Source organism: Camelina sativa, chromosome 18 (assembly GCF_030686135.1).
Source record: "Camelina sativa cultivar CO46 ecotype springtype chromosome 18, ASM3068613v1".
In the NCBI taxonomy this organism is placed as follows: Eukaryota; Viridiplantae; Streptophyta; class Magnoliopsida; order Brassicales; family Brassicaceae; genus Camelina; species Camelina sativa.
Window position 1 is genome coordinate 21,139,212 of NC_141897.1, and position 27,292 is coordinate 21,166,503.

Consider the following 27,292-nt stretch of genomic DNA (forward strand, 5'->3'; position numbering starts at 1 on the left):
TTTACTTTATACTGAAAAAGCCCATTATTAACCAATCACATAGAACCAAATTGGAATTTAGACAACATATAATTTATACAACAAAATAGTAACTAGGCTTGCACAATTCATACAAAGTGTATGTTATATGACCCTCTAGGATATGCTTCGTTACTGGTCATCATCACCTCGACGTGACAACCGAGCGGAACCAGGTTTAGCCAAACCCGAGTAGTAATCTCCAACGTTTGCAACAAACAGAGGATCTCTCTCTTCAATCTTTAGCGGGTCATAACGTTTTGAACCATGATCGTTCCCTTCATCTGATTGCTCCAAGTCTTCTGTTAAATCTTCCATTGTTTTCTTCAGATTTGCCTTGCTCATCTGTGCTGCTTCTCCTGTTGAAATCCCTACCATTGTTATCTTTGGTAGGAAAGGACTTTCCAGCATTTCTCTATCTCTAGATTCCATATCCCTGTAAACCAAAACAATGCATGTTTTAAGATTATTACACTCTTCAGCAACGTTTTGAGAGCAATTTCTAGTACCTTTGATCTGATGAGCCCTTATGATGAGCGTGATCTTTTTTCGACACAGAGTGATTAAGCCAATCCCCAAAAGGAAACCAGAGATTTTGCTCTCTTTTTTCGTCTTCCCTTAGACTATCACCTTCTTCTACTCTTAGCAGTGATGCGGAAGTATCTGTTTCTACTGAATCACCAAGACATCTATTTGTTGATCCTGACGACGCTCTTTGGATAGAGAATGCACTCCTGAGAGCAACGAGAGAATAACTTTTAGTGTTGGTCTCTGTAAATCACATCAATTAGCACAGAACTATCGCAAAATTCTTTTATGTCAATCCTCAAATAACTTTCACTTTGAGACCATACACAACTGAAATTCTATGTCAAATGTCCAAACTTCACATTCTGCTTGAGCAAATTTCACAGTTTTTGGTGTCAATGTGACATAAAAATGCTTTTACTATGCATCTCGGAGACCAAATTACTAACATCTTTCATTAAACGACTTTAAAAATTATGAAACATGCAAGAGCATACCTTCTTTCAAAAGAATCAACCAAATAAGGTAACTTTGGCTGGATCCCCGTTGCTTTTCGAAACCATCTACTACCTAGAAGTACTCTGTCAACCGCATATAAGAGCTGAATCTCTGCAGCCTTTGCCACAACACTCAAAGGAATTCCGGAAGTGCCAATCTCCTCCATGGCTTCTTGAACCTACAGTTTGATTAACACGAGAACAAATACCATAAGTTTCTAGAACTCCAATACCAACCCCAAGAGATAACCCAAGAATAGCCATGATCAATACTTTCGTCTGCTAAAAACGACAAGCTACCAGGGATAAAGAAACATGATCTCTACCCACAGGAACCCAGCAGGATAATAGGCATAGCAACTGACAAATTCTACTCCGATTTTATCATAACAACTAACAAGAATCAATTGCGTTGACAAAAAAAAAAAAAAATGGAATCACTTGTGTACCTCTGGTGGCTCTAGCATGCTATCTCCCATCTCTTCCATAACCTCTGATGCTAAGCTATCATCAACAACATCCCGTCGTCGTTGCACATGCCGGGTTTGTATTAAAGTATGGAAATGTTGATCTACGGACTCTTCAAGAATGTTATCTAGCACAGCTTTATCAAAGAAGTAAGGGGTATACCTGGTAAAGGTTAATAGAATTAGATACTAAAAACAATCCCAGGATTTTTCATGTAGAAGAAATTTTTTGCACAACTATCATATTAAACTGCAGCCAAGTCTACAAGAAAACTTAAAGGCCATGTGTTCAAATAGTACGACTTGGAGGGAGTTAATAAAACGGAGAGGATGCCAAATTCACATTGTTTTGCACTACTAAAAGCTCACCACTTAATCCCATCTGCAGTTGCAACAGCGATGTCCAAATTTTGAGCACCGAAAACAGGAACGCCATCCACCTTTTGTTTCCCACCATTTTGTGGCATAGACTTGAGAAGTTTATTGGCAGCCTTCACCTGCAAATCAGAAACCATTTGAGTTAGAAGTAGGTTACTAAATGGGAGCAAAGAAATGCCAGAAATGCATATCACACTAACGTGATTTACTGATTTTACCTGTCTCTCATTTGGAACAAACTGAAATAAGTGAGGCTTCTCCTGAGGAAAATGAAACAAAATTGATTCATTCAATCATACAATTCAGATGTAGACTATGTAGTATAAAACAGCATACTAGTTGCAATAGAGGCCTACCTTGAAATGCTCATATGCCAAATCAAGCCGACAAGCCCCAACTACTCCGCTTGGAATATTTAGTTTTTTAACATATGAAACTGAGAAAACAAACATCACGTCAGGAAAAGATCCAAACCCAAAATATCAAGTAGACAAACAAAATTTGAAGTTGTAGGCAATGACAGTGTTTTTAAATGCCTTCAGAATATTACAGCCTAATTCAGAACCAGAAAGCTCTAAAAGAATATACAGGCAAGTAGCACCTAGACTTTGTTACTGGATAAAAAACATAAAAAGCTTACAAAGAGAAGTGTCAATGCACCTGCATCACCAAGATCCATGAAAAAACGGAACACAGGGCCTTTCCTCTCGCTCTTAGTGATAGTTGAAAACATTTTCTTTAGCCACTCAGGTGTTCTGTATATGAGAAGAAAAACAAAATCAGAGTCTACAGATTAGTTCCACAAAATGGATGGATGTATTGACCTATCCCTGAATCATCAATATCTTGAAGCCACTGATTCAATCTAATAAACAAACAGTACATAGACCTAGAAAACTTGAGGTAATACTTGGAACCATGGTAAAGTACAAGAAAGGAACAATCTTAGCTCATGGGAACTGAATCGAACTTGAAATTTCGAGAGTGAGAGAAACAAATGGACGAAGAGGAAGAGTAATATAATAAACCTCTTGGAGATGAAAGGAATATCGAAGTGAGTAGAAACAGCCATAAGACCAGTCCCAGTAAGGTCACACATACTGAAGACCTGACCGACGAAGGCAGGTCCACCGCGTTTCCCGTCTGAGCTCAGAGACGATATCCTAACCGTTGAATTAAGGCCTGAGGATGATGTGCTCTTGACCGTCGATTCGAAAGAGGAGACATCGTCTGATACCGTGAATCTTAGTGGGAGGCATACACGAGACGGCGCCGTTTTGGGAGGGAAGAGAGGAATGATGGAGGAAGAGATTGAACTAACGGTGTTTTGGAGAAATTCGGCGGCGATGTTGCGGCGATTTTGTGTATCCGGCGAACCCATAGAAGTAATCCGATTGTTCGGTTCGGGCAGCTCTTTGCCTTGCCTTGTGCGCAGAAGAACGCAGAAGACTTTGTACTTTGTAGAAATAAAAACCAAAGTTTAAATTAAAAACGACAAATCTGTAATATCATCATCCAATCTAATCTAACCAGTGGATCCGTGAATACTATTTCGTGGGTTTTTATGCAAAAGCCCATCTTAAACGGCCCATAAATAACATCAGCCAGCGTTTAACGTATCTTTTTGGGACATCAAGCAACTTTACTTATTCAAAAAAACTCGATCATGTTCAATATTGAAAACATTTTTCTCTAGTTTTTCGTAATTTATTTTTTTACTTAAAAAGTTGTAACGTTTTATAGTTTTATTTACAATGTGACGTGAAAAATAGTTTCTTCTTTGTCCATAGAAACAATCTGTATTAACTTATTTTCACTTGAAGAACCACCATGTTGGGTCCTCCCATCGATGGAATTGTCAAATCTTGGTCGAAAGAGAGCACAACTACTAGACAATGACAGCAGTAAAGACTCACGGGGGTTGTGGCAAAGATCCATTGAATTACACGCCAAGTGGTCCACCAAACTCATCACTCATGTATAGACGAGGACCAGGTGATGGATGTGGAGATGCGACCGTAAGATAACGTTATGATTGCTAAAATATCGAGAACGGATATATAAGAGAAGACCATGCATAACTTTGAAACGCACTTGTACCTCATCAGCGATTTATCAGGCAATCTAGCAAGAATCTCTATCAAAAGATCCAAGGGAATCCCGGAAAAATATTATCCTTTAATTTTTTGTCTTCTTGTTGCCTTTGACGACCTCTTCTTCTTCCCTTACATAAGCGCAATCAGAGCTAGAGACATGACCATATCTAGTAATTCACAAGTGCCCCTACGGCCCTACAAACTTATGCATATCAAAATCCATATCCACCGTCTTTTAATCATTTAAGAAAAGGTCAAATAGCTATATATAGGAACTTTTGAATCTTTACATATACAATAGTTTTGATCATACAAAATACAAATGATATACACTACAAGCCAACTCATTATTGTTACCCCTAGAAGCAACTAGCAAGATATATTTTTCCCCCTTATATATACGGCAGTATATTGATGTAAGATTTTGATAATTAAAATAACACAACGATAAAAGCTAAAAGTAGGTACTGTATACTTTGATAAGTATGGATCTCTCCTAGTCAAATTTCCATTATCGAAAGACGAATTTCAAAAAGACTTGAAAAGGCAAAAAAAAGGAGACTTGAAAAGGCATGAAATTATCAATCGAAACTAAGTAATGCGTTAGAAGTTGCAAAAGAAAAAGGAGACGTCTAGGAAAAAGCTTATGTAGCGGGGAAAAAAGAAACTCTCGATCTTATTCTTACGGACGGGTACCGTACGGAACATGGTGTACTTTATTTTTTTTTTGTCTAGGAAAATAAAAAAAAAACACAACTTTATCTCGAAAAGAAAAGAAAAAAGGTCTGAGTCACGTGGGTTGTGTTGTAAATTGTGAACTGTGTTGTTGTTTTTTTTCTCATGGACACGTGTCGGTTTTACAAAGCTAGCATCAGAGCTCTTCGCATATGGCCACCATTTTTTTTTATTTTTTTTGATGCACATGGCTGCTTTTTTTAATTTATTACAGTACAATGTAATGATGCACTATTTAATTTTTATGAAAATCCCAACGGTCATCGACGCCTACAACAACAACAAATGCAAAACCTTAACTATGAAACCCCACTGTTTTTTTTTTTAAAATACGGCAACTCACCTTGCTTTAGGTTGATGATATAAGTTATATATCATATAACGCTTTAGTTAAGGAAAAAAAAAAGATAATCTTTTGATCCCAAGAGACGGTATGGAACGCTCGTATAGAACCCCATCCAATAGAACAAGATTTGTTATCAGAAAAAAAAGGAAAAAAAACAGATAGTCAGATAATAAATACAAAATATTTACAGCTGTAATTTGCCTGTAAATACAAAAAAATAGAAAGATATTTAAGATAGTCAGATAAGTAGAGAATATTTCAGATTGTAATAGTTAATCAAGTAATTAATTTCCTAATCGAGTTAAGAAGGTCGACTAAATCTTTGACGCAGGGAGAAAAAAGGTTGAAAAAGCAAGTAAGAAAAAAGATACCTAAAACAAGACTCAGAGTATATACTAATTTAAATAAAATAAAAAAGGAGAGATATAATCGTGGGGCGAGGGAGAGAGAGAGAGGTCGGAGTGTGTTGTGTGTGTTAGCTTCCCATACTGCCACTAACCTTTAGCGGTTTTCTCATCCTCTCTTCTCTCTGACACCCACCAAAAAAAAAAACATAATAACAAGGAGATAAGGATTTCAACCTCAAGAAACAGGTTTCTGTTTCTCTGTTTCTCGATATTTTCGAAGCTTTTTGGTGGTGTTTCGCATGGCGAATTTGTAATAATTTGTCTTTTTTTTTTTTTTTTTTTTGTTGTTGTGTAGTTTGGAGGTCGCAGGAGAATATGGGTGACAAGGAAGAAGTCCTTCAGGCTGTTTTGAAAGAAACGGTGGATCTGGTAACAGATCTACTCAAAAGTTTGGATTTTTATTTTTGGTTTTGTTTGTCTGATGTTATATTTATCTGGGAAGAGAAAGAGTCTAAAGCAATTTTGTTTTACCAGGAGAATGTGCCTATTGAAGAAGTTTTTGAGAGTCTGAGATGTAGCAGAGAAGGTCTCACTACTGAAGCCGCTGATGAGAGGCTTGCTCTCTTTGGCCATAACAAGCTCGAAGAGAAGAAGGTTCCCTTCCCTTCCCTTCTCTTCTCTTGTTTTCTGGAATTTAGGGTTCTAGAGTTTAGCTCTATAAGCTCCAAAGGATTATAATTTCGATGTTCTGAAGCAAAAGTTTCTTTCTTTTTTTGTTTTTTTTTTGCAGGAAAGCAAATTCCTGAAATTTCTTGGTTTCATGTGGAATCCTCTTTCTTGGGTGATGGAAGCTGCTGCTATCATGGCTATTGCTCTTGCTAATGGAGGAGTGAGCATCTTCTAGACTCTTTTACCTTTTAAAGTTTACTTCTTTTGATTTGGTCTGTGTTCTTAACAATGCTTTGCTTACCAGGGGAAACCTCCTGACTGGCAAGACTTTGTTGGTATTATTACTCTTCTTGTGATAAACTCCACCATCAGTTTCATTGAGGAGAACAACGCTGGGAATGCTGCTGCTGCTCTTATGGCACGTCTTGCCCCTAAAGCAAAGGTTTGATCTTTTTGCTTCTTTGCTTTCAGGTTGTTGCTCTGAATTTGTTTTAATATATGTCAGTTTTCCGGTTTGGTTCTTAGCTACTCATTTATGGTACCAATTGCTTAATGTATTTTGTGAAGGTTCTTCGAGATGGAAGGTGGGGTGAGCAGGATGCTGCAAATCTTGTTCCGGGTGACATAATCAGCATCAAGCTTGGGGATATCGTTCCAGCTGATGCTCGCCTTCTCGAGGGTGATCCCCTTAAGATCGATCAGGTTTGACCCATATTGTTTCTGCACATAGCTTCAATCAATCATTAGCCACTTGATGTTTAGATGTTATACTGCTAAGTTTTTCAAATTAAGAATTTGTACTGAAGCTGTTTTGAACCCTTTGTTCTGTAGTCTTCTCTTACCGGCGAATCTCTACCAGTAACCAAAGGTCCAGGCGATGGTGTGTATTCTGGCTCCACTTGCAAACAGGGAGAGCTTGAAGCAGTTGTCATTGCAACGGGAGTCCATACTTTCTTTGGAAAGGCTGCGCATCTTGTAGATACGACCAACCAAGTTGGTCATTTCCAACAGGCATGACTCTTTTACATGTTTTGAGAATTCTCATTGTTGGGATCTTATGTGGTGTATCGTTGTTTCCTTTTCGAGTTGGTTCAAACTCTATTAATATTTATATCTGTTTTGTTTCAGGTCTTAACTGCTATTGGGAATTTCTGCATTTGCTCTATTGCAGTGGGGATGATCATTGAGATTGTCGTGATGTATCCCATTCAACACCGAGCCTATCGTCCTGGAATTGATAATCTTCTTGTGCTTCTCATTGGTGGTATCCCAATCGCCATGCCTACAGTTCTGTCTGTGACCATGGCCATTGGCTCTCATAGATTATCTCAGCAGGTTAGCCAGATCCACATTAGTTCTGTCTGTTTTGTATTTTGTTGTCTTTTAATTTCTTAAAGGATTTTGTTTTGAATGAACTTGCTTGAAATTTCTGCGTTTTAATGGCTGTATGATCTTATTCTGATATATATCACAGGGAGCAATAACAAAGAGGATGACAGCGATTGAGGAAATGGCTGGCATGGATGTGCTTTGCAGTGACAAGACTGGAACTTTAACATTGAATAAACTTACTGTTGACAAAAATCTTATCGAGGTAATGTGGGCTTGGTTAAATAAATGCATCTTTCCAGGATTCAGGATCACGGTAGCTGTTTCTGAATGAGTGCAAGTTTTATTTATATAGGTTTTCACGAAAGGAGTGGATGCGGATACAGTAGTCCTGATGGCAGCTCAAGCGTCTAGACTGGAAAACCAGGATGCCATCGATGCTGCTATAGTTGGGATGCTTGCTGATCCTAAAGAGGTAATACTGGTTTTGCTACAGAAGCATTTTTTAATGTTAATTGCTACAGAACTACACTGTTAGTCTAAATCTTCCTCAATATCGCTTTCTGTAGGCACGAGCTGGTGTTCGAGAGGTTCACTTTCTTCCATTCAATCCCACTGATAAGAGGACGGCTCTTACATATATTGACAGTGATGGTAAAATGCATAGGGTCAGCAAAGGTGCACCTGAGCAAGTAAGCAGTCGGTTGCCATATATGTTCTTTTCAAAAAGTTTGGTGTTGTGCATAGTCTTATTAGCTCCTATTTCCGATGTTTCAGATCCTAAATCTTGCGCACAATAGAGCAGAGATTGAGCGTAGAGTTCATGCTGTAATAGACAAGTTCGCTGAACGGGGTTTGCGATCCCTTGCCGTGGCATACCAGGTAACTGGAGACCAGATCCTCAAGTTTCCCAGGATATATTAGTGTAAGTTGATACAAGATTCAAGGTTGGAAGTGTTTGGCCTTCTGCAGGAAGTTCCGGAAGGGACGAAGGAAAGTGCTGGAGGCCCTTGGCAATTTATTGGTCTCATGCCTCTTTTTGACCCACCTAGGCATGACAGTGCTGAGACAATTAGAAGGGCTTTAAATCTTGGGGTGAATGTGAAAATGATCACAGGTGAATTTTTTGTTCTACTCGGAACTTGAGTAGTCTCCCTTAAAAGTCAACATGTCTTTTTTCTTTTCCTTCCATATACATTTGTTATCTATGATGCTTTTCCATGTAATATCCTTATTCTAATTTTCACACCTAAATCAGGGCAGTCTTCTCATTCTTTGCAATGTTGTTGAGTTATGCCTCTTCGTTTCTGTATTTGTTTGTCTTTGCTAAAGGTTTGTTGTATTCTATAGGGGATCAGTTGGCTATAGGAAAAGAGACTGGACGCCGTTTAGGGATGGGAACCAACATGTACCCTTCATCTGCTTTGCTTGGACAGCGCAAGGATGAGTCTATAGGTGCTTTACCCATCGATGATCTCATAGAAAAGGCCGATGGCTTTGCTGGCGTTTTTCCTGGTAAATTTTTTTTCCTGTTTCTCCAAAAACTTAATCAAGCATAGTTCATCTCAGGATTTTAACCAAATTAGTCATAAAAACTGTTTGCAGAGCATAAATATGAGATAGTTAAGCGACTACAAGCGAGGAAGCATATCTGTGGGATGACAGGTGATGGAGTAAATGATGCTCCTGCTCTTAAAAAAGCTGATATTGGCATTGCAGTTGCTGATGCAACTGACGCAGCACGCAGTGCTTCAGATATCGTTCTTACTGAACCTGGTCTCAGTGTTATCATCAGCGCTGTCTTGACCAGTCGTGCTATCTTCCAGAGAATGAAAAATTATACAGTGAGTGTTGCATTTATTTTCACTCTCCATCATATTTTTTCAACTTTCTCTAATGTATCATCATACAGACAATATCCTTTAGTTGTATATAATTTGCAAGTCAATATCATTGGTTCTTATGTTTCGTAAACAAATAACTTGAGCTGGCCTTTTATTTTTCTGGACAGATATATGCGGTCTCCATCACTATCCGTATTGTCGTAAGTTGGCATCACTATCGGTTCTCCTACTCGTTTCTTTCCCATGTTCCCATTACAACTTGTTTTTTCATGTGTATGATACTCCTTGTGATTTCCTTTTCTACAATCTATGTTAATTCAGCTTGGCTTCATGCTACTTGCTCTCATATGGAAGTTTGACTTTCCACCGTTCATGGTTCTTATCATCGCCATCCTGAATGATGGTTCGTTCATTGATACTAATTTTATGGTTCAAGGATTTCAGCATATCTATACTTTTTGCTGATTTTACATTGTTTTCTTAGAGTTCTGCTATATCAACTAACTCTTGCGGCACTGACTTTGTAGGCACAATTATGACGATATCGAAAGACAGAGTGAAACCTTCCCCTCTTCCAGATAGCTGGAAACTGTCAGAGATTTTTGCAACTGGCGTTGTGTTTGGGAGCTACATGGCTATGATGACAGTTATATTTTTCTGGGTTGCATATAAAACCGACTTCTTCCCGGTATAATCTCCCTCTTCAGTAAAATGTGCTCCATTCACACCTCAGAAGTTGTTTTCAACTTTGTCTTTTAGATAAAATCATGAACCAGAGTGTCAAATTCCTGTTTTATGTGTCTTATTGACCAGATTTTATTATCTGATGATTTCAGCGAACTTTTGGAGTTTCAACACTTGAGAAAACAGCACATGATGATTTCCGGAAGCTTGCCTCAGCAATATACCTACAAGTCAGCATCATAAGTCAGGCGCTTATCTTTGTGACCCGATCACGGAGTTGGTCTTATGTAGAACGTCCTGGCATGTGGCTTGTGATAGCATTTATCCTCGCACAATTGGTCAGTATGGCATTTCACTATCTGTGGTTAGCAACTCTAGTCAGAGTTATATTATAAACCGCTGTTTCATTTTTTGATATTTTTTCTTCCAAAACAGGTGGCTACTCTAATTGCAGTTTATGCAAATTGGAGCTTTGCTGCAATAGAAGGTATCGGGTGGGGATGGGCCGGGGTCATATGGCTTTACAATATTGTATTCTATATTCCTCTCGATATCATCAAGTTCTTGATTCGTTATGCCCTTAGCGGCAGAGCCTGGGATCTTGTTATCGAACAAAGGGTATGCATCAAAGAGCAATATTTTTTTGTTTCATTTGTCCTCTTTCCATTTGCCTTATCTGTACTTGATCTTGGAGTGTGACTCAAATGGATTCTGTTTATGTTCCATTAGGTTGCATTCACAAGGCAGAAAGATTTCGGGAAAGAACAAAGGGAGCTACAATGGGCGCATGCACAGAGAACCCTGCACGGCTTGCAAGCACCAGATGCTAAGATGTTCCCAGAGCGAACCCATTTCAATGAGCTTTCCCAAATGGCTGAAGAAGCTAAGAGAAGAGCCGAGATCGCCAGGTAAAAATCATCAATGCTTTTTTCTTCCTGAGAAGGAACACTTTTTGAATATTGAGGACAAAACCAGATCATTTTGTTATTGTCTGATTCTTTCTTAAACTTTGATAGGTTGCGGGAGCTTCACACACTCAAGGGTCATGTTGAATCAGTTGTGAGATTAAAAGGTCTCGACATTGAAACCATTCAACAAGCTTACACCGTCTGAAAGAAGCATAGAGAGAGCCCAAGAACCGTCTCAAAATCATTCAAGAAGGTCAATATCGCTGTTAGAAACTTCAATACAAATTATGCATATAAGTATCAGTTTCTTAGTAGTCTTTTTGTTTGTTTATTTTTAATTTCTTCTTCTGAGTGTTAAAGATTTGTTCTGTTATTATGATGAAATATGACAGAAGATAGAAACAGAGTCGTCAAAATGCAAGACAAATTTTTATTTTGCAATACATCTGATGTTATAAATCTCTCTTTTTGTCCACAATGATAGAAAGAAAGAGATGTGATCTAGCACATGAACCAGAAAAGAAAAGAAAAAAAAAAGCCAGAACAACTATATGATTACTTCATTTCTCTAAGGCTTATTCCAAGAAAATGTACGAGGATTGAAGCTGACCAAAAACGAAGTCTTAACAGCTTCCAGAAGATGAGAGAAACACATAATCATCAGGCAACGTTCTTATCCTGCTGTTTGATGATATCTTCATTGGTTTCATATGTTGTCACTTCATCATCACTTCCTTTGTACCTATACCATCTTGACATCACCAAGAAATAAACGAAGTTTACTGCCAACATTCCGGCTATCATGAAATAGAAGAGATCCAATCTTCCTTTGTTCAGATCCTCAGCTAACCAGTTACCCCCGGACGAGGTCTGCGTCGTCCTGTGAACTGTTGCAATCAAGAAGCTACCAAGGTAACTCGAAACCCCTCCTCCTACGTAAAATATGGATCCTGCAAAACTCCTCATGTTTTCAGGGAACTGCTTGTAGTAAAACTCCATTTGTCCAATCGCTGCAAATGCCTCGGCTATACCCGCCAGTGAGAGCTGCGGGACCAGCCACATAGCTGACATTGAGGAGATCTCTCCTCTTCGTGGCGCCATACCAAGTGTAGGTTTAGTCAGAGCGAATGTTCTCCTTCGTTCCTCGACAAATCCTGAGACTATTAAGCTTGCGGTAGCGAAGAAAATGCCAGTTCCGATTCTCTGCAAGAGCGTTATCCCTGTGTCTAGACCAGTGATTCTTCTCATGGTAGGCACGAGCACACGGTCGTAGACTACGATGAAGATTGTCATTCCGGTCATCAAGAAAACAACGTAGGTGGCAGCAGGAATCACAAATCCTCCTGATCCTAAGCGACGGTCGCTCTGAAGGGCTTGGAAGACGGGATAAGTCATTTGTTGAGTTATGGTCAAGTAGTAGATTGATGAAGCAAACCATATAGGAAGCACTCTAACAATGCACTTCACTTCTTCAACTTGTTGCATTGTACAGAGCATCCACGGATCAGCAGGCTTACCATCTAACTCCAACTTGTCTTTAGGAGTCATGATGGCCGCTTTATCTAGAAATCTGCCAAATACAAGAAAGCATTTTCAGTAAACATAAAACATATAAAGAAAGTGACAATATATTTTGGTGTGTGTGAGTGTTTTTACCTGAATTGGTCGGTGTATTTAAGCTTGGAGTTTGCGTATTTTGGTGGGTAGTAATTGTAAAGGTTAAGCCAAGGCTGTTGCACGGGCTTTAATCCACGTTTCTTGATCGCAACCGCTATAACTTGAGCTATACCGGCCAATGGACTACCAGAGGCTTTGATTTTTACATACAACTTATCTCCCGCAAAGAAAATCAAGCAGGCCAAGAACATTAGAACGGCCGGGATGGTTAAACCGATCGTCCAACTTACATTAGACTGAATGTACACGACTAGAGTCAGCGACAAGATCTGCGCGAATGTGAAGGTAAAGAAGTACCAATTGAAGAAACTGTCAATCCCTCTTTTCCCTGATTCGCTCTTCGGGTTAAACTGATCAGCACCAAAAGCTAAATTACACGGTCTGATCCCACCTGCTCCAACAACAAGGAACCCGAGGCCCATCAGTAGAAACGCTATCTGGCCTCCAGTTGGCCCGTTACACACGCTATCTGCCGCTGTTCCACATGCAGCTGGATGCAGTTTTGGCACTGCTGCAGTCAATAGTATCACAAACGATCCCTACAAAAACCCCAATTCACTGATCAGATTTTTATGACTTTAAAACCTTCTAAAGATTAAAAAAAGAGGAAGGATCATTACAAGAAAACAGGCGATGACCGCGACACTTAGAGTCTTGTATCGACCAAAGTAAGTGTCACAGAGGAAAGCAGCTACGAAAGTTCCAAAGTTGATTGTGCCACTAAAGGCATTAATGATAGTTGCAGCTGTGATACTCTTCATGTTGAAGACTGCAGTTAAATAAACCAGAAGGTTTGATAGTGTTCCAATGATCCCAAGCTTCTCAAATGTCTCATTTCCTGATTATAACAACAACAAAGAACCAATAGCGTAAGACTTTTTGATCCAACATACAGGTTTGTGATAAACTTTCTAAATATTGCTTTTGGTTGAATCAGAAACCAAACCAAGAATCAAGAATTATATGATATCTGTGTCTTTTAATTAATTTGTAACCAAGAATCAAGAATTATAATATGTTTACTATAAAATCTCAAACAAAACTCGATCTCCTCTTTTTTTTTTGGTCTTAAACTACCGTTGACTAAGTCAAAGTTTAAGACAACACAGAGAATCTGACAAAACAAAAACAACTCTCCTCGTCACAAATCAAACTAACAAGTCTTCGAGCAAGACTGATGTTTTTCTTCTTCTTTTCTTTTTTAAGGATAGATTTTTTTTTGAAAAACAGTTTCCTGAATTTATCACAAAACTCCATAGAACCAAAAATAATAATAATAAAGGTTTAAAATTAGAAGAAGGAAAAAAATGGATAAATGATTCATAAATATTTGTGTTACCAATAATAAAAGGCATGACTTTCCAGCCTCTAAAAACGAGTTTCTTCTGATTCTGAACATCTTCATCAACAGAGTCAACAGCCGTAGCAGAGCCACCGTACACGGCGGAGGAAGGGTTTTGGTCCTTGGACTCAACTTCAAGATGTTTTCTCTCCATTTTGTTGCTCTAAGTAAATTATTACAACAACAAATTAAAAAGAAGAAAATAGTCGTATATATATTTTTGTAGTTTCTTTTATCTTATTGTTTGTGTTTTGTTATGTCTCTCAAAAGCAAATGATGACTGTTTTCTTCATCTTAGAGACCTCTCTATTTATAGTGGTAAGAAGAAAGAGGATGGTGGAGAAGTAGAGTTGTAGGAATCTAGACAAAGTAGTAATTTGTGTATTTGGCCGTGAAGGAGAGCTCTGTTAGTGATTATAATATTCATAAAAAAAAAATCGAACATTAAAAATTGTTTACTCTGTAAAAAACTATTTCAGAAAAAATAGTGAAAATGTAGATTCCATTAATAAGTGGTGTGGCCCCATCAGAACACTCCCTCTCAATAACGGCACGTTCTTTTAAGCTCTCCGTCCATTTTCTTTTATACTACTAGTTTTTTATATTTCTTCTTCTTCTTCATACAATTTAATTGTTTATACTATACGGTAGCTTTACTTATACTATTAATAGTATATACAATTAAATTGTATGAAGAAGAAGAAGAAATATAAAGTTTATATAAAGTTGTCTGCTTCATACAATTTAATTACTTATACTATTATAAACAATTAAACAGTTAATACGTATTTTATTTCTTCTTCATACAATTTAACCAATTTTATTTCTTCTTCATACAATTTAACCAATTTTATTTCTTCTTCATACAATTTAATTACTTATACTATTAATATTTCTTCTCGAGATCGAGTATATAAAGTTTTCCCACGCATTTTAATATCATAGAGTGGGATAGTTAAAATATCCTTATAATACATTTATCATTCCCCACAAGTTACACCATTATATATGAATGTATTTGAAAATGATATCTATATACTTTTTCTTTGTGCAGGAAAATGATATATATATATATATATACATGTGCATAGAAGAATTATATGAATATGATCACTATATATGAAATAAAATATGTACTATAGTACTATGTTTTTAAGTGGTTAGTTAACTTGTTATGAAGCTTCCAAGACCATCATATTTGTTATTTCAAAATCTGTATTAAGAAAACATTTGTTCTTTTCGTTTAAAATGTGTGTCACCAATAAATAATTTACTTACACGCACACGCACACGCACTGACACATACCCACGAGAAAGTGGGATGTATGTTTTTTGTTTCGATCGATTTAACAAAATTTCGACCACTGGTTATGTTTTTACCGTTGTTGGTTAAGTTAGTAGTATGAAACCTTTTAGATACTAACTAGCTAGTATTCGTTCATAGTATTGGATTGACAGAAATAAAGTTAGTTACAAATCGTTTTCATTACAACCTTTCAGCGTGGTCTACTTCTGCTCTTTAGTTTTTTTTTTCCTTTTCAAAAATAAAAACAATATATATGTTGAATGGCACGATAAGAAACAAGAGCACGTTGACTCTTTTTCTCATAAAAACTGTAGGTTTCTGATTCCCGCTTATATAAAAAGTTTGTTTTCGATAATGTAATGAAATGGGATTTTTTAATATAAACAAGTTAGTTGGAAATCATCTAAAAGCTATTTCTTACAAATGTAAACAAAGGTAATACTGTTAAGCAAAACTTGATATTATTTAAGCATTTCGTTTGATTAGATTTGAAAGTGAAAACTTTGCGATAAGTTTTTTTTTTTTGTGTGGTCTTTTATAGAATTAATTGGCACATTTGTATTAAAATTTATAAATTTTCATTTATGTTTCATTATCTTATTTCCCTGTATGCATGGAAATTTATTCACATATACATATATATATATATATATATATATGTCGTTAGAAAACGTTGGATTTTGGTGATCTGAAAAATTGGAGTGGATAAAACTCCATCAGCGATGTCTTGCCTCAATCTGTATTCGGAATATATGCGAAGCGCCTGACATGGTAATATGTAAATGCATCTATTTCTAGTCGTGGCATGTTTGAGTACTGACTACCATAAGGCAAATTAATATGATCCTAAGACAAGATTAAGGTGAAGATAATCTACAACGAATAAAATATGTTGAAAAAATATATTTTTGGTCGAAGAGTCAAGAAAACGAAGAATCTAATGGTTAGTTGTGATGAAATTCTCGACATGAAGTGATATGTTACTCGTTTTCATTAGTTAGTTTAGTGAGCTCAAAAAAGGATTTAAGGAATAAAAAAACGACTAAAAAGATTGTAGCATCTATGAGAGGAGGCATACTCCAGCTATATAAAACATAATGTGTGTGCGCATAAAAATTTTATGATGTTTACTAAGACCAATTAATTGGTGGTTTAGTGGTACTAAAAGATAATCTTTTTTGTTGAATGAAAAGAAGGGGATCAAATCCCACCATATGGTTTTTCATTGCTTCTTTCCTCCTTCATCGTTACAAACGTTGAAGTAGAAAAAAAAAATGACATTCTAGTTTCAACATGTTTCGAGAACTAGTCTAATTTAAAATATATATATATATATATTATCATGGTTATCAAGAAAAAAATCGATGATGCTCATCTTGGTTAAATATACAAGCAGAAATTATAGCTTAATAAATAAATAAATAAATATTGATGTAAATATTTCCTTATTCATTAGTAATAAGTTTGTCCAAAAAAAAAAATCATTACTAATAAATGTTTATCCTAGACAATTAGTATCTAATAAGATGATAGTGATACTAATTGGAGATGACACCAAAAAGGATGGGTACCTTTTCAATTTCATCAACTTGAGCTTTCAATTCAACAATAATCCCTTTCATTTTACAACTTTGGTCCACAACAAAAACCCTCAAGCATATGTTTTGCCATAATTATTTGCTTGTAGTTGTCAAAGAATTTACGATCAACAATTTATTTAAAGAATTAATGCCTCTAGTCCAAGATTCATAGTACTGGCAGTCTACGTCTCTATGAAGTCATACAAAGAAAAAACTTCATAATCATATGGTGATTGTAAGTTTGGGAAACTAATTTAGCATTATGGCACACCGGTGTATAAAACCATATCAAATCCATCTTAAAACAAGATCATTATAAAAAAAACTATGATATATTTATGTAAATTATAAGATACTGTATAACTAATGGTAGTTTCGATTTAAAATATTAAAATGACAATGATCGGAAATTTTACTGCGTGACTTGTTTGTGCTGAATTACTGAAAATGCGATACTTAGTAACTTTCCACATATTGTCAATATATTTATACCGAAAACTTTAAAACCTTTTATAAGTAGAGAAGAAATAACTATGCTTTAACATTTGTTGGGGTTTAGACTATTAATGTGATGGTGAGTGATGTTAGGCATATCTTTTGTGATCATTCTGTAAGCGACCAGGTCTCTTATCCAAAAAGTCTAGTGGCACATGTATTGTACTTGCAGAAAGTATTGCATTCGACAAACCCAATAATTAACAAACAAAACAAATAATGTCATATGTACAATTTAACAATTTATTGTTTGGTTATGTTTTATGTCTATTTTTACGTTTATTTCATTACAGTTTATTAACAACTTATTTACGTTGTTCCGTATACGTACCATCTCAACCGTAAACATAGTTCAACTAAACTAGGTAGTCAATGATAGGCCGTAATACTTAATCTTTTGGAACTATACGGATAAGTCAAAATTTTCCATAATAAATAAATGAAAAAAATCTGATTACTTCAACAACCAAAACGCCAATTATTGTGTCTTGTAAAACAACCGAGTGGGTGACATTAATTCCGGTTGGATTCATTACAGTAAAAAAGAATCTAACAGAATTCAATTCCTCGCTCGGTTTATATTCTTGGAATCGGTTACGTAACACAATTTACAAGCTTTTGAGTATATTAGTATTTCTATTTCTATTTTCATACGCCTGTAATAAAATTCGAATTGGGGGAGAACAAAAAAGACTAAGAAAAGTGTATTTCGGTTTCACCAAAAAAAAAAACAAAAAAGTGTATTTCGAAGGCGGATTAAAAACCACAAAGTCGAACACATACGTATAAATGTGAGAAATATACGTGTAGGCAACTATGCATGCGTTAAATATGAATAGGACAACCGCAAGCGTTGACAACCTTAACTCACATTTTTCCCCCCCAAAACCTCACTCACTTAAAAGGCTCATAAATCATAATAATCGTAATTTATTGTCATATTAGTGTCTTGTTGCGAAATTACTTTAGAGACGATTTCTAGGAAAATAATTGAGCTGAATGATTGAAAATTTGGTCCCGATTCTTGCAGTTTACGCGACAATAATTTATGGAATTATTATGTACTCACCTTGTCACCCAGGCCTCCAACTTACTCGTAGATGAATGTCATTGAAATGTATTTTCCTTATTTTCGAAGAATAATCGTAATTCATTTCAGTACTGTTTCACGTTTTATAGTTTGAAAACTCGGAAATTATATTATTCTCCGAAAATATAATTTCAGTAAATATTATTTTTAAACATATTATCTGTTTTGTACTCCAATCGACTCTTTTGATTTATAATATACTCCTATCCTATGTACGGAACTTTTATAAGATTGCATGTGTAACATGGAAAACGAAATTATACATACATATTTTTGAAACCGTATATAAGATAATACTTGAATTAACGAAACAATCGTTTCGGCTCTGACGTTGTTACAGTAAGCTAAACAGATACCAAAATCGTAAAAGCAAATCCACGAGAGTCAACCTTCATGCTCATTGCCTTCACATAACTGCCCTGCCCAGACCTTTTTCGTCTAGGACCATTTTCACGTGTCAATGATGAAAAAGTGTATGCATTATAGTCCTTGTATAGACTATAGTACTATATTTAGTGTTTTGTTAAATGATTAGCTAGTTGAACGAGTTTTATCTGTAGATGTAGAAATCACTATAAAAATGAGTACACACCCAGCGACAAACTTGTTTTTAGGCTAATCATTGTACATAAAAGTTAGATCTTGCATTCTTGATATCCTTGAAATTGTTTTATGAGCAAGAATACAAACAAAAAGTATTATTTTAACAAAAAAAAAATGAGATTATTAATGTATGCAAATAAAAAACAAACTCATTCAAGATATCCGTTGTTTGTTTTTTATAAGCAAAAGAGATAAGGGTTGGATTTTTTTTTCTAAGCAAAATATGTTTCATAATCATATGAATACCTCTCTTTGAGTGTATATATATATAGTTTACTGTACCAGTAAACTAAATGCAGAGTTGTCTTCCAATTCGGAAATGTGTATTGTTAAGTTTTAATTATCTGGCCGACAAGGAATGTAGAATCTTAGTTGTGGAAATCTTAATCTATATACAATCATACAAACCAAAATATTCTTCACAATCGTTCACTTATTTCTAGACACATAGTGCAGTTAATGATGAAATTTTATTCCAATAGAAACGAAATCACCCTTTTAGCTATTTCTTTTTAATCATTAGTCCTTTTGTTGGAAATGGTAATCATTAATCTTGTGGTTTCTTCCCAACTCTATAGGGCTATTTTAGACAGTAAAAAAGCAGTTCTGACATAATTAGCAACATTATATGTGTACACCTTTGTTATAAATAAAAATATTCATAAGAGCAAGTGTTACACTTGTTTTAAAAAGAGACTAGATAACAACCCGCACGTATAAAATAATTATTAAATGTTTTTACTGTAATTTTTATTTATGAAATCTATTATATTTATCGATAATTGAAAAAACTAAAATTTGATTGTGTAGTATATATTTATAAAAAAAATTGTATAATAACTAAAATTTAACCCGTGAGATTTATTATAATATCAATTTTATATTATTATATCATATGAACAAAGAGTTTTTAAAATTTTTATGAAAATATAATTAAAGGATATAATTAAGTTAGAAAGAGAATATAAGATTTAATCTTGGGTGTTAATTGTATTTTTAGAAAAATACAATGGTAAATAAATGTAATTATTATTAAAAGTTGATGACAAATAAATGAAATAATGCCAAGAGCTCTATGAATGCGACATATCAGCATTTTCTGTGATAATGCTTCTCTTTTAATATATAAAAGATTTTTAGAAAAATACAATGGTAAATAAATGTAAATATTATTAAAAGCCGATGAAAAATAAAGGAAATAATGTCAAGAGCTATATGAATGCGACACATCAGCATTTTCTGTGAGAATGCTTCTCTTTTAATATATAAAGGATATAGATTATGAAAATAGGTTTCGGGTTGGAGCTCTGAGATATTATCTAACCTAATTCGAATACATCTAGATGTAGTAATTCAATAAGAGGTATATAGAGAAGCATTCTCACAAACATCTACTCCATCCAGAAAGAGAGATAGTAAAAATTATGATCGTGACGATAAAAAGGCAAATAAAATGTTGTCAGCTTTTTGTAATGCACACCACGGATCCGATCAGTAATGTTTTAGGTATGATTTATAATGTTAGCTTTTGATATTTTTGGTCGGTCGATTGGGGAAGTGCAGCACACTCGACCCCGTATGACTTGTCCGATGATGTTCTTGCCCATATTTTGGTACTACTATCCCCAACCACAATTATATTTGCCGTACATGAAACGATAACAAATGAGCATCCAGCCACCAACCAAAAGCGGTAGGCGGTCGTTGCAAATAGATTTTTTTTTTGTTTTCTTTTCATCTTGTTTTTTCATTACTTTTAAATTTTAATATGTAGTGGTTAGATCAACACATTGGTTCGCTATATTGTATTTTCTTGGACCGAAATAAGTTTTCCTACCTAATATATTACATCGTCGATTAAAAAATTAATAACTAATATCACATTGTTTTCCAATTATTTAGTTTGATTTGTGGAAATTGTTTTTTATTTTTTTTATCAACCCATAGAAATTGTTAAATGAGTGAATTCTGCTTAAGTCAATTTCGCCATCTATTGTATGTTGCTTTCACCTGCCATTTAAAACATCATTAATTCACTCTACTATTCGGTCTTTACCACTACCACTAGTTCACCAAGTTTTTTATTTGGATTTTTACTTTCGGTCAATCATAGAATTCATTAAGGTTAACACACAACAAAAAAACGCACTACACATTCTTATGTAAGAAATGTAAGTTATTAGTTTCAAAGACTTGCAAATTGCATAAGAATGATCTGATTCTCATTAGCTCTAATGTCGTTTTATAAAGATACAACAAAACTGAAACAGAACCGAAAAGATAGGACATGACGCAACTAGCTCAACTAGTTCCACTAACAAAGGGAAAGTAGTAGAACAAACTTTGACACATTATAACCAGAAGAATAGGTCTCTTATTGACTTAAGCTTACTCAACAAACCCTCCCTTGAACTAAACTCACTAAGAATTTTAGTTCACAATGCGCATCCCAAACGCCTCTCTGATCCACTGAAACGATGCAAGCTTTAATGGCTTCGTCATTACGTCTGCCAATTGCTCCTCTGTGTTGCAATGAACCAACTTAACCACACCTTCCTTGGTTAATTCTCTCAGAAAGTGATATCGAACCCTTATGTGCTTAGCCTTCCCGTGCATAACAGCATTTTTGGACAGCTTGATTGCAGATGTGTTATCACATAACAGAATCATCTCACCATCTTGTTTGTGACCAATGTCTCTCAATATTCTTCTCATCCAAATAGCTTGACAAGCACACCCAGCTGCTGCAACATACTCTGCTTCAGTCGATGACATAGTCACAATAGGCTGTTTCTTTGAGGACCATGCTACATCTCCTCCACTCAACAAGAAGACATAACTTGAAGTGCTTCTGCTGTCATCCTTATCCCCCGCATAGTTACTGTCAGTGTAGCCTATAAGCTCGCTGTGACCTTCACGTTTATACCATATCCCATAGCCCAAAGTTCCTTTCAAGTACCGCATGATTCTTTTTGCAGTAGCAAAATGCAGCTTAGTAGGATTTGACATGAAACGACTTATGAGACTTACCACAAACATCAAGTCGGGTCGTGTTGTTGTGAGATACATTAATCTCCCCACCATTTGCTTGTACCTCGTTGAGTCGACCTTCACACCAGCTGCATCACGACCAACCTTCTGTCCAGGAACTATTGGATTACAAACTGGATTCCAATTTTGCATTCCAAATCTCTCGATCAGCTCAGCAGCATACTTTCTTTGATAGATAAAAATGCCATCAGTCTTCTGGATTACTTCAATACCCAGAAAGTATCTCATCTTTCCCAAATCAGTCATATCAAATTCATCTTTCATAGAGCGCTTGAACTCATTCAATAACTCCTCATCATCACTAGTGAACAAAAGATCATCAACATAAATGCTCACAATCAATGTTTTACCTCCCTTTCGTCTGATGAACAAAGTTTGTTCACTAGAGCTGCTCACAAATCCCTCTTTGACAAAGTAAGCTTCAATGCGACTGAACCAGGCTCTTGGTGCTTGTTTCAGTCCATAGAGAGTTTTATGCAGCTTGTAGACCATATGCTCCTTTCCTGAGACTTCATAGCCTTGAGGTTGCTCTACAAATACGTCTTCTTGCAGCTCACCATGGAGAAAAGCGGATTTGACATCCAGTTGATAGATTCCCCATCCTCTTTGAGCTGCTAAAGCAATGATCATCCTCACAATATCCAACCGAGCCACTGGTGCAAAAACCTCTGTGTAGTCTACACCATTCTCTTGAGCATAACCTTTTACAACCATTCGAGCTTTGAACTTATCCACCTCTCCAAGCTCATTGAGTTTAGTCTTGTAGATCCACTTAACCCCAATAGCTTTAGCTCCATCGGGAAGAGTAGTCAATGACCAGGTCTGCTTTTTCTCAATGGACTGTATCTCTGCATCCATTGCTATCCTCCATTTCTGATCTTGTGCAGCTTCTTGAAAATTGGTAGGATCTGTAATTACCATAAAAACCAAGTGCTCAACTGTTGTCATGTTTGCTTCTTCTTCAGAATCTGACAACTCCTCTCCTGTTGTATAATCGGCAGCCCAGACTGGTGGTTTTCTTGCTCTTCCCCCCATTGTTGTATCGCTTTGAGTCGCATCATTTGGTGTAGGAACATGAACAGTGTGAACTCTTTCTTCTTCCTCTGCTTCTTCTGCCTCTGCTTCTACTTCTTCCCCAGTTTCAGTATCTTCGTATTCCTCTTCCCACTCAAGCTCTGTATTCTGTTCACTTGAGTACCCAACAGGTTCCCAATCCCACTTCTTATCATCCTCAAATATCACATCTCTGCTGATCTGAATCTTTCTTTCCACTGGATCAAACATTTTCCAGGCCTTGGATTCACTACTGAAACCTAACAGAACGCACTTTATGCTTTTTTCATCCAGTTTAGTTATGTTGACATCAGACACATGAACATACCCGATACAGCCAAAGATTCTGAAATGCTCAATTGATGGTTTCCTGCCACTCCATGCCTCCTCCGGAGTCATGTCTTGAACGATCACTGTAGGAGATCTGTTGAGAACGTGATTCACCCATTGAACAGCATCCGGCCAAAACTCTTTTGGTACTTCCTTTTCCCAAAGAGCTGCTCTCACCATATTCATGATGGTTCGGTTCTTGCGTTCAGCAATGCCGTTTTTCTGCGGAGTGTAGGATGTCGTCAATTGTCTTCTGATGCCATACTCTCTACAGAACTCCTTGAACTCATTTGAGTTGTATTCTCCTCCTCTATCAGTTCTCAAACACTTGATAGATAATCCAGTTTGCTTATCCACAAACGCCTTAAATATCTTGAACTGATTTTTCTAACACAAAGTATATCCATGCTTTTCTAGAAAAATCGTCAATGAAACTTATTAGGTACCTCCTTTGACTGTTTGATGGTGGGCTGATCGGACCGCAAAGATTAGAGTGAATGAGCTGCAGTTTTTCAGTCGCTCTCCACTTGCTTTGTTTTTGAAATGGAACACGATGATGTTTCCCTTTGATGCAGGCCTCACACATGATCTTTACATCTTCGAGGCTAGGTAGACCCTCCACCATTTCTTTGCTGCATAGCGTGTGAAGACCCTTGTAGCCCAGTTGACCAAATCTGTGATGCCACAGCTCTGCTTTGTCTGTGATATCAACCTGCAGACATTTCACCTCTTCCGTCTTGTTACTCGTTTCTCCTAGCAGGATGAACATACGATTGGCACTCATGACAGATTCTGCAATTTTTCCTCTCGAATGATGAAATATGCTGCATGTTTTGCGTTCTCCTCCTTTGAATAGTACATCCAAACCCTTCTCTTGGAGCTGCCCAACACTCAACAGACTGTTCTTCAATTTTGGGACATAGTACACGTCACTTATCACATAGCTTACTCCATTAAACGTTATTTTCACCACTCCTTTCCCACACACCATTAGCTTGTGATTGTTCCCCAGTTTGACGTTATGTGTGAAGTTAACATCCAGACTGGAGAACAAATCTTTTTCTCCACACATATGCTTTGAGCATCCAGAATCCACAAACCAAACATCTCCTCTGCTGGTTCTTTACAACTTAACATATGCCATAAGCAGAACTTCATCCTCTTTCTCAATTTCAGCAAATTGTGCATTGAAGTTGTTGTTCCCGTTGGACATTCATATTGGAAATGGCCAAGTTTGTGACATTTGTAGCACTCGATCACTCTCGAATTAAAGGAGCGTCCTCTGCCTCGGCCTTGACCTCTGTAGAATCCCTTGCCTCTACCTCTGACATTAAGAGCTTGATCATCTTCTTCATGGATGCTCTTCTGAAACTTCTTCTCATGAACAGACGGGGAACTCTGTAGTTCATCAATCGTCATGCTCCTTGTATCCTTGGACTCTTCAATGGACACCACCACACAAGTGAATTTATCGGTTAAAGTTCGAAGTATCTTTTCAACTATCTTTGAATCTGGCATGTCTTCACCATTGCTTCGCATCTTGTTGGAAACTGACATTACTCTCCCAAAGTAATCATCAATTTTCTCATCATTCTTCATTGTAAGAACCTCAAAGTCTCTTCTCAGGGTTTGGAGAAGAGATCGCTTCACCCTTTCATTGCCTCCAAACTTTCTCTTCATCAAATTCCAGATGATCTTAGATGTTTTACGATCCAAAATCTGCTCAAACACAACCCGATCAAGTGCCTGGAACAGGTAATGCTTCACTTGATGGTCCTTCATCTTGAGCTCCTCAACCTGCTTCTGCTGCACTGCAGTTGCTTCGATTCCCTCTGGTAGCTCAATGTAACCTTCTTCTACCATACTCCACAATCCTTTAGCACGCAAGAGATTCTCCATCAGCTCACTCCAATGATCGTAATTACCATCAAAATGAGGGATTTTGGTGAGTGTTTTGTCGTCGCTCATTTTCTCTGTTTTCTCTCTCTCTCTCTTAGATCACTTTGTTCGTAAGCTCTGATACCGATTGTAAGTTACTAGTTTCAAAGACTTGCAAATTGCATCAGAATGATCTAATTCTCATTAGCTCTAATGCGGTTTTATAAAGATACAACAAAACTGAAACAGAACCGAAAAGATAGGACATGACGCAACTAGCTCAACTAGTTCCACTAACAACGGGAAAGTAGTAAAACAAACTTTGACACATTATAACGAGAAGAATAGGTCTCTTATTGACTTAAGCTTACTCAACAAGAAAACTTAGTGAAGGCAAATAGAATAAGAAATCAAACAGATTTATTTATATTTGTATTTACAAGAAATCACGTGAATCATGTCGTACATGCAATACATGCTCGTAGGTTTAGATGTGGATGCTGCATAGGTTTAGACTTTAGATGTGAATGCATTTGAGTCCATTCAATTTACCTAAAGAGTTAATTATGATTTACGGAAGCAAATTATATAATTGGGTTATGTTAAAACGGAAAGTGGGAGGAAGAGGATCGAAATGCGTCACGTTTTGGCAAATTACAAATGGAATGGGAGAGAAGAAGTGCGTGTCGTTTTCACCAATCCACTTAAAATGATTCCAAGTCAAAATTAGTACTATATAAATTCCAAAAGGGAGTACGATTGCAATCTTCAATCCAACGCCCAACGCGTTGCTGTTACCTTTTCCCTTTTCTCTTCTTCTCTCTTTTATTTTCTCAAATCTTTGTTTTGGTTAAACTTTTTGTTTCGATAATTTCATATTGTGTATAAAACAATTTGTCAATAACTTGCTAGAACAATTTTATAACACTGTTGTATATAGATATATACATACTAGCCAAACGATAAATTTTGTTGTATAACAAGGTGGAAATTTAACTTTAAAAATTATGTATAGGCAAACAATAAATTAATTTTTTCATATATAGTTATTTATATATGCGTGCCGTGTATTTATGATAACAAGTTGGGAACTTTTTCTAAATACCGAAAACAATTGACTTGGGAAAGAAATGGTGAGCGGTTAAATACTAATTTCGGTGACAATAAATGATAAGGTTTACTGTATTATTTATGGCAAAAAGTAATCGAACCTTCCGACATGTGCTTCTCTGCTACCTTTAACAAAAAAAAATGTGCTTCTCTGCAACTTTATTATATAAAGTTGTTATTTCAACAGTATGGTTCATAAATACTCCAATCAGGCATTCACTCTTTGGTTTTTTTTTTTCTTTTCTTTCTATAAACTATAAACTTTGCTGTTCGTTTTTTAGGCCTTTCTATTTGTAGTTATATTGAATTACTTATATGTCAAGTAGAAATAAGAACAAAACACATAAATGGTATTGCAACCGAAAGTGAATATCAAGTATTCAAGTACATATATCAAGCCACTAATTTTTTTTAATTATAAATATAAATTTAGCCAAAAACGATAATAGGTCCAATGAAATTTCGAATAAACGCATAAAGTAAAGTGATATTTCTCATATGCAATATAGAAGAGATAATGAGGCATTTATAGTAAACAACTAAACACAAAAGACTGGCTCTCAAGAAAAGAGATGGGGCGAATTAGGTAAGCACAACATCATGCTTACACATTACCATCATGCTACACATTACCATCATGCCTCGTATTCGTGGATAAGTAATATTGTATCAATACGGCCACGGTACACTGTGGAGATTGTTTAATCGGAGGAGTAATGTTTTTCCCAAAATGATTGAATGTATTGGTATTAAATGAACTCAAAATACATCGAATGGGTCAACGTAAATTGCACAAACCTAGGACTTGATTTACACGACCACTAGACCCAAAATAGTGAATATGTATAAAATTTTGGACTGTATATATATAGTTATATATCTATGAGATAATTCTGTTACAAAAAATTGATATCCTCATAATATGTCATAT

General features: G+C 36.1%; 4 protein-coding genes across 4 annotated transcripts; 1 reads left to right on the forward strand and 3 right to left on the reverse strand.

Annotated features, from left to right (window-relative positions):
- Nucleotides 1–5: 5 nt before the first annotated feature.
- Nucleotides 6–3,384, reverse strand: LOC104762398 (uncharacterized). Its single transcript, XM_010485677.3, has 9 exons — nt 2,917–3,384; nt 2,549–2,643; nt 2,245–2,324; nt 2,107–2,148; nt 1,880–2,007; nt 1,493–1,673; nt 1,044–1,222; nt 528–752; nt 6–454 (listed from the first exon to the last, which is right to left on the reverse strand). The coding sequence occupies exons 1-9, from the start codon at nt 3,267–3,269 to the stop codon at nt 151–153; spliced, it is 1,587 nt and encodes a 528-aa protein (XP_010483979.2). The 5' UTR covers nt 3,270–3,384; the 3' UTR covers nt 6–150.
- A 1,886-nt stretch (nt 3,385–5,270) lies between these two features.
- On the forward strand, nt 5,271–11,307 carry LOC104762401 (ATPase 11, plasma membrane-type). The gene is made up of 22 exons (XM_087498714.1): nt 5,271–5,658; nt 5,768–5,841; nt 5,947–6,066; nt 6,203–6,301; nt 6,386–6,523; nt 6,649–6,783; nt 6,913–7,092; nt 7,210–7,416; nt 7,556–7,675; nt 7,766–7,885; nt 7,980–8,102; nt 8,188–8,292; nt 8,383–8,527; nt 8,761–8,925; nt 9,016–9,254; nt 9,422–9,454; nt 9,576–9,657; nt 9,782–9,942; nt 10,091–10,276; nt 10,374–10,556; nt 10,668–10,846; nt 10,955–11,307. Exons 2-22 carry the CDS (start codon nt 5,788–5,790, stop codon nt 11,049–11,051), a joined length of 2,871 nt encoding a protein of 956 aa, XP_087354840.1. The 5' UTR covers nt 5,271–5,658; nt 5,768–5,787; the 3' UTR covers nt 11,052–11,307.
- On the reverse strand, nt 11,254–14,419 carry LOC104762400 (protein NRT1/ PTR FAMILY 2.11). The gene is made up of 4 exons (XM_010485678.3): nt 13,863–14,419; nt 13,144–13,361; nt 12,503–13,062; nt 11,254–12,416 (listed from the first exon to the last, which is right to left on the reverse strand). Exons 1-4 carry the CDS (start codon nt 14,017–14,019, stop codon nt 11,507–11,509), a joined length of 1,845 nt encoding a protein of 614 aa, XP_010483980.1. The 5' UTR covers nt 14,020–14,419; the 3' UTR covers nt 11,254–11,506.
- Nucleotides 14,420–24,363: 9,944 nt separating this feature from the next.
- LOC147923116 (uncharacterized) lies at nt 24,364–25,341 on the reverse strand. The gene has a single exon (XM_087497915.1). The coding sequence runs from the start codon at nt 25,339–25,341 to the stop codon at nt 24,364–24,366; it is 978 nt and encodes a 325-aa protein (XP_087354041.1).
- Between the last annotated feature and the right edge of the window lie 1,951 nt (nt 25,342–27,292).

Bases quoted from the DNA above. Each gene is read 5' to 3' on its own strand.
- LOC104762400 (XM_010485678.3), bottom strand. From the start codon at position 14,019: ATGGAGAGAAAACATCTTGAAGTTGAGTCCAAGGACCAAAACCCTTCC. The intron at 13,362-13,862 runs GTAACACAAATA...TGTTATAATCAG, and splicing joins AGTCATGCCTTTTATTATTG to GAAATGAGACATTTGAGAAG. The intron at 13,063-13,143 runs GTAATGATCCTT...GGGTTTTTGTAG, and splicing joins CGGTCATCGCCTGTTTTCTT to GGATCGTTTGTGATACTATT.
- LOC104762401 (XM_087498714.1), top strand. From the start codon at position 5,788: ATGGGTGACAAGGAAGAAGTCCTTCAGGCTGTTTTGAAAGAAACGGTG. The intron at 6,302-6,385 runs GTGAGCATCTTC...TTTGCTTACCAG, and splicing joins TTGCTCTTGCTAATGGAGGA to GGGAAACCTCCTGACTGGCA. The intron at 10,277-10,373 runs GTCAGTATGGCA...CTTCCAAAACAG, and splicing joins CATTTATCCTCGCACAATTG to GTGGCTACTCTAATTGCAGT.
- LOC104762398 (XM_010485677.3), bottom strand. From the start codon at position 3,269: ATGGGTTCGCCGGATACACAAAATCGCCGCAACATCGCCGCCGAATTT. The intron at 2,149-2,244 runs GTAGGCCTCTAT...CATTTTCCTCAG, and splicing joins TGGCATATGAGCATTTCAAG to GAGAAGCCTCACTTATTTCA. The intron at 2,008-2,106 runs GTAAAATCAGTA...TCTGATTTGCAG, and splicing joins TTGTTCCAAATGAGAGACAG to GTGAAGGCTGCCAATAAACT.
- LOC147923116 (XM_087497915.1), bottom strand. From the start codon at position 25,341: ATGAGCGACGACAAAACACTCACCAAAATCCCTCATTTTGATGGTAAT.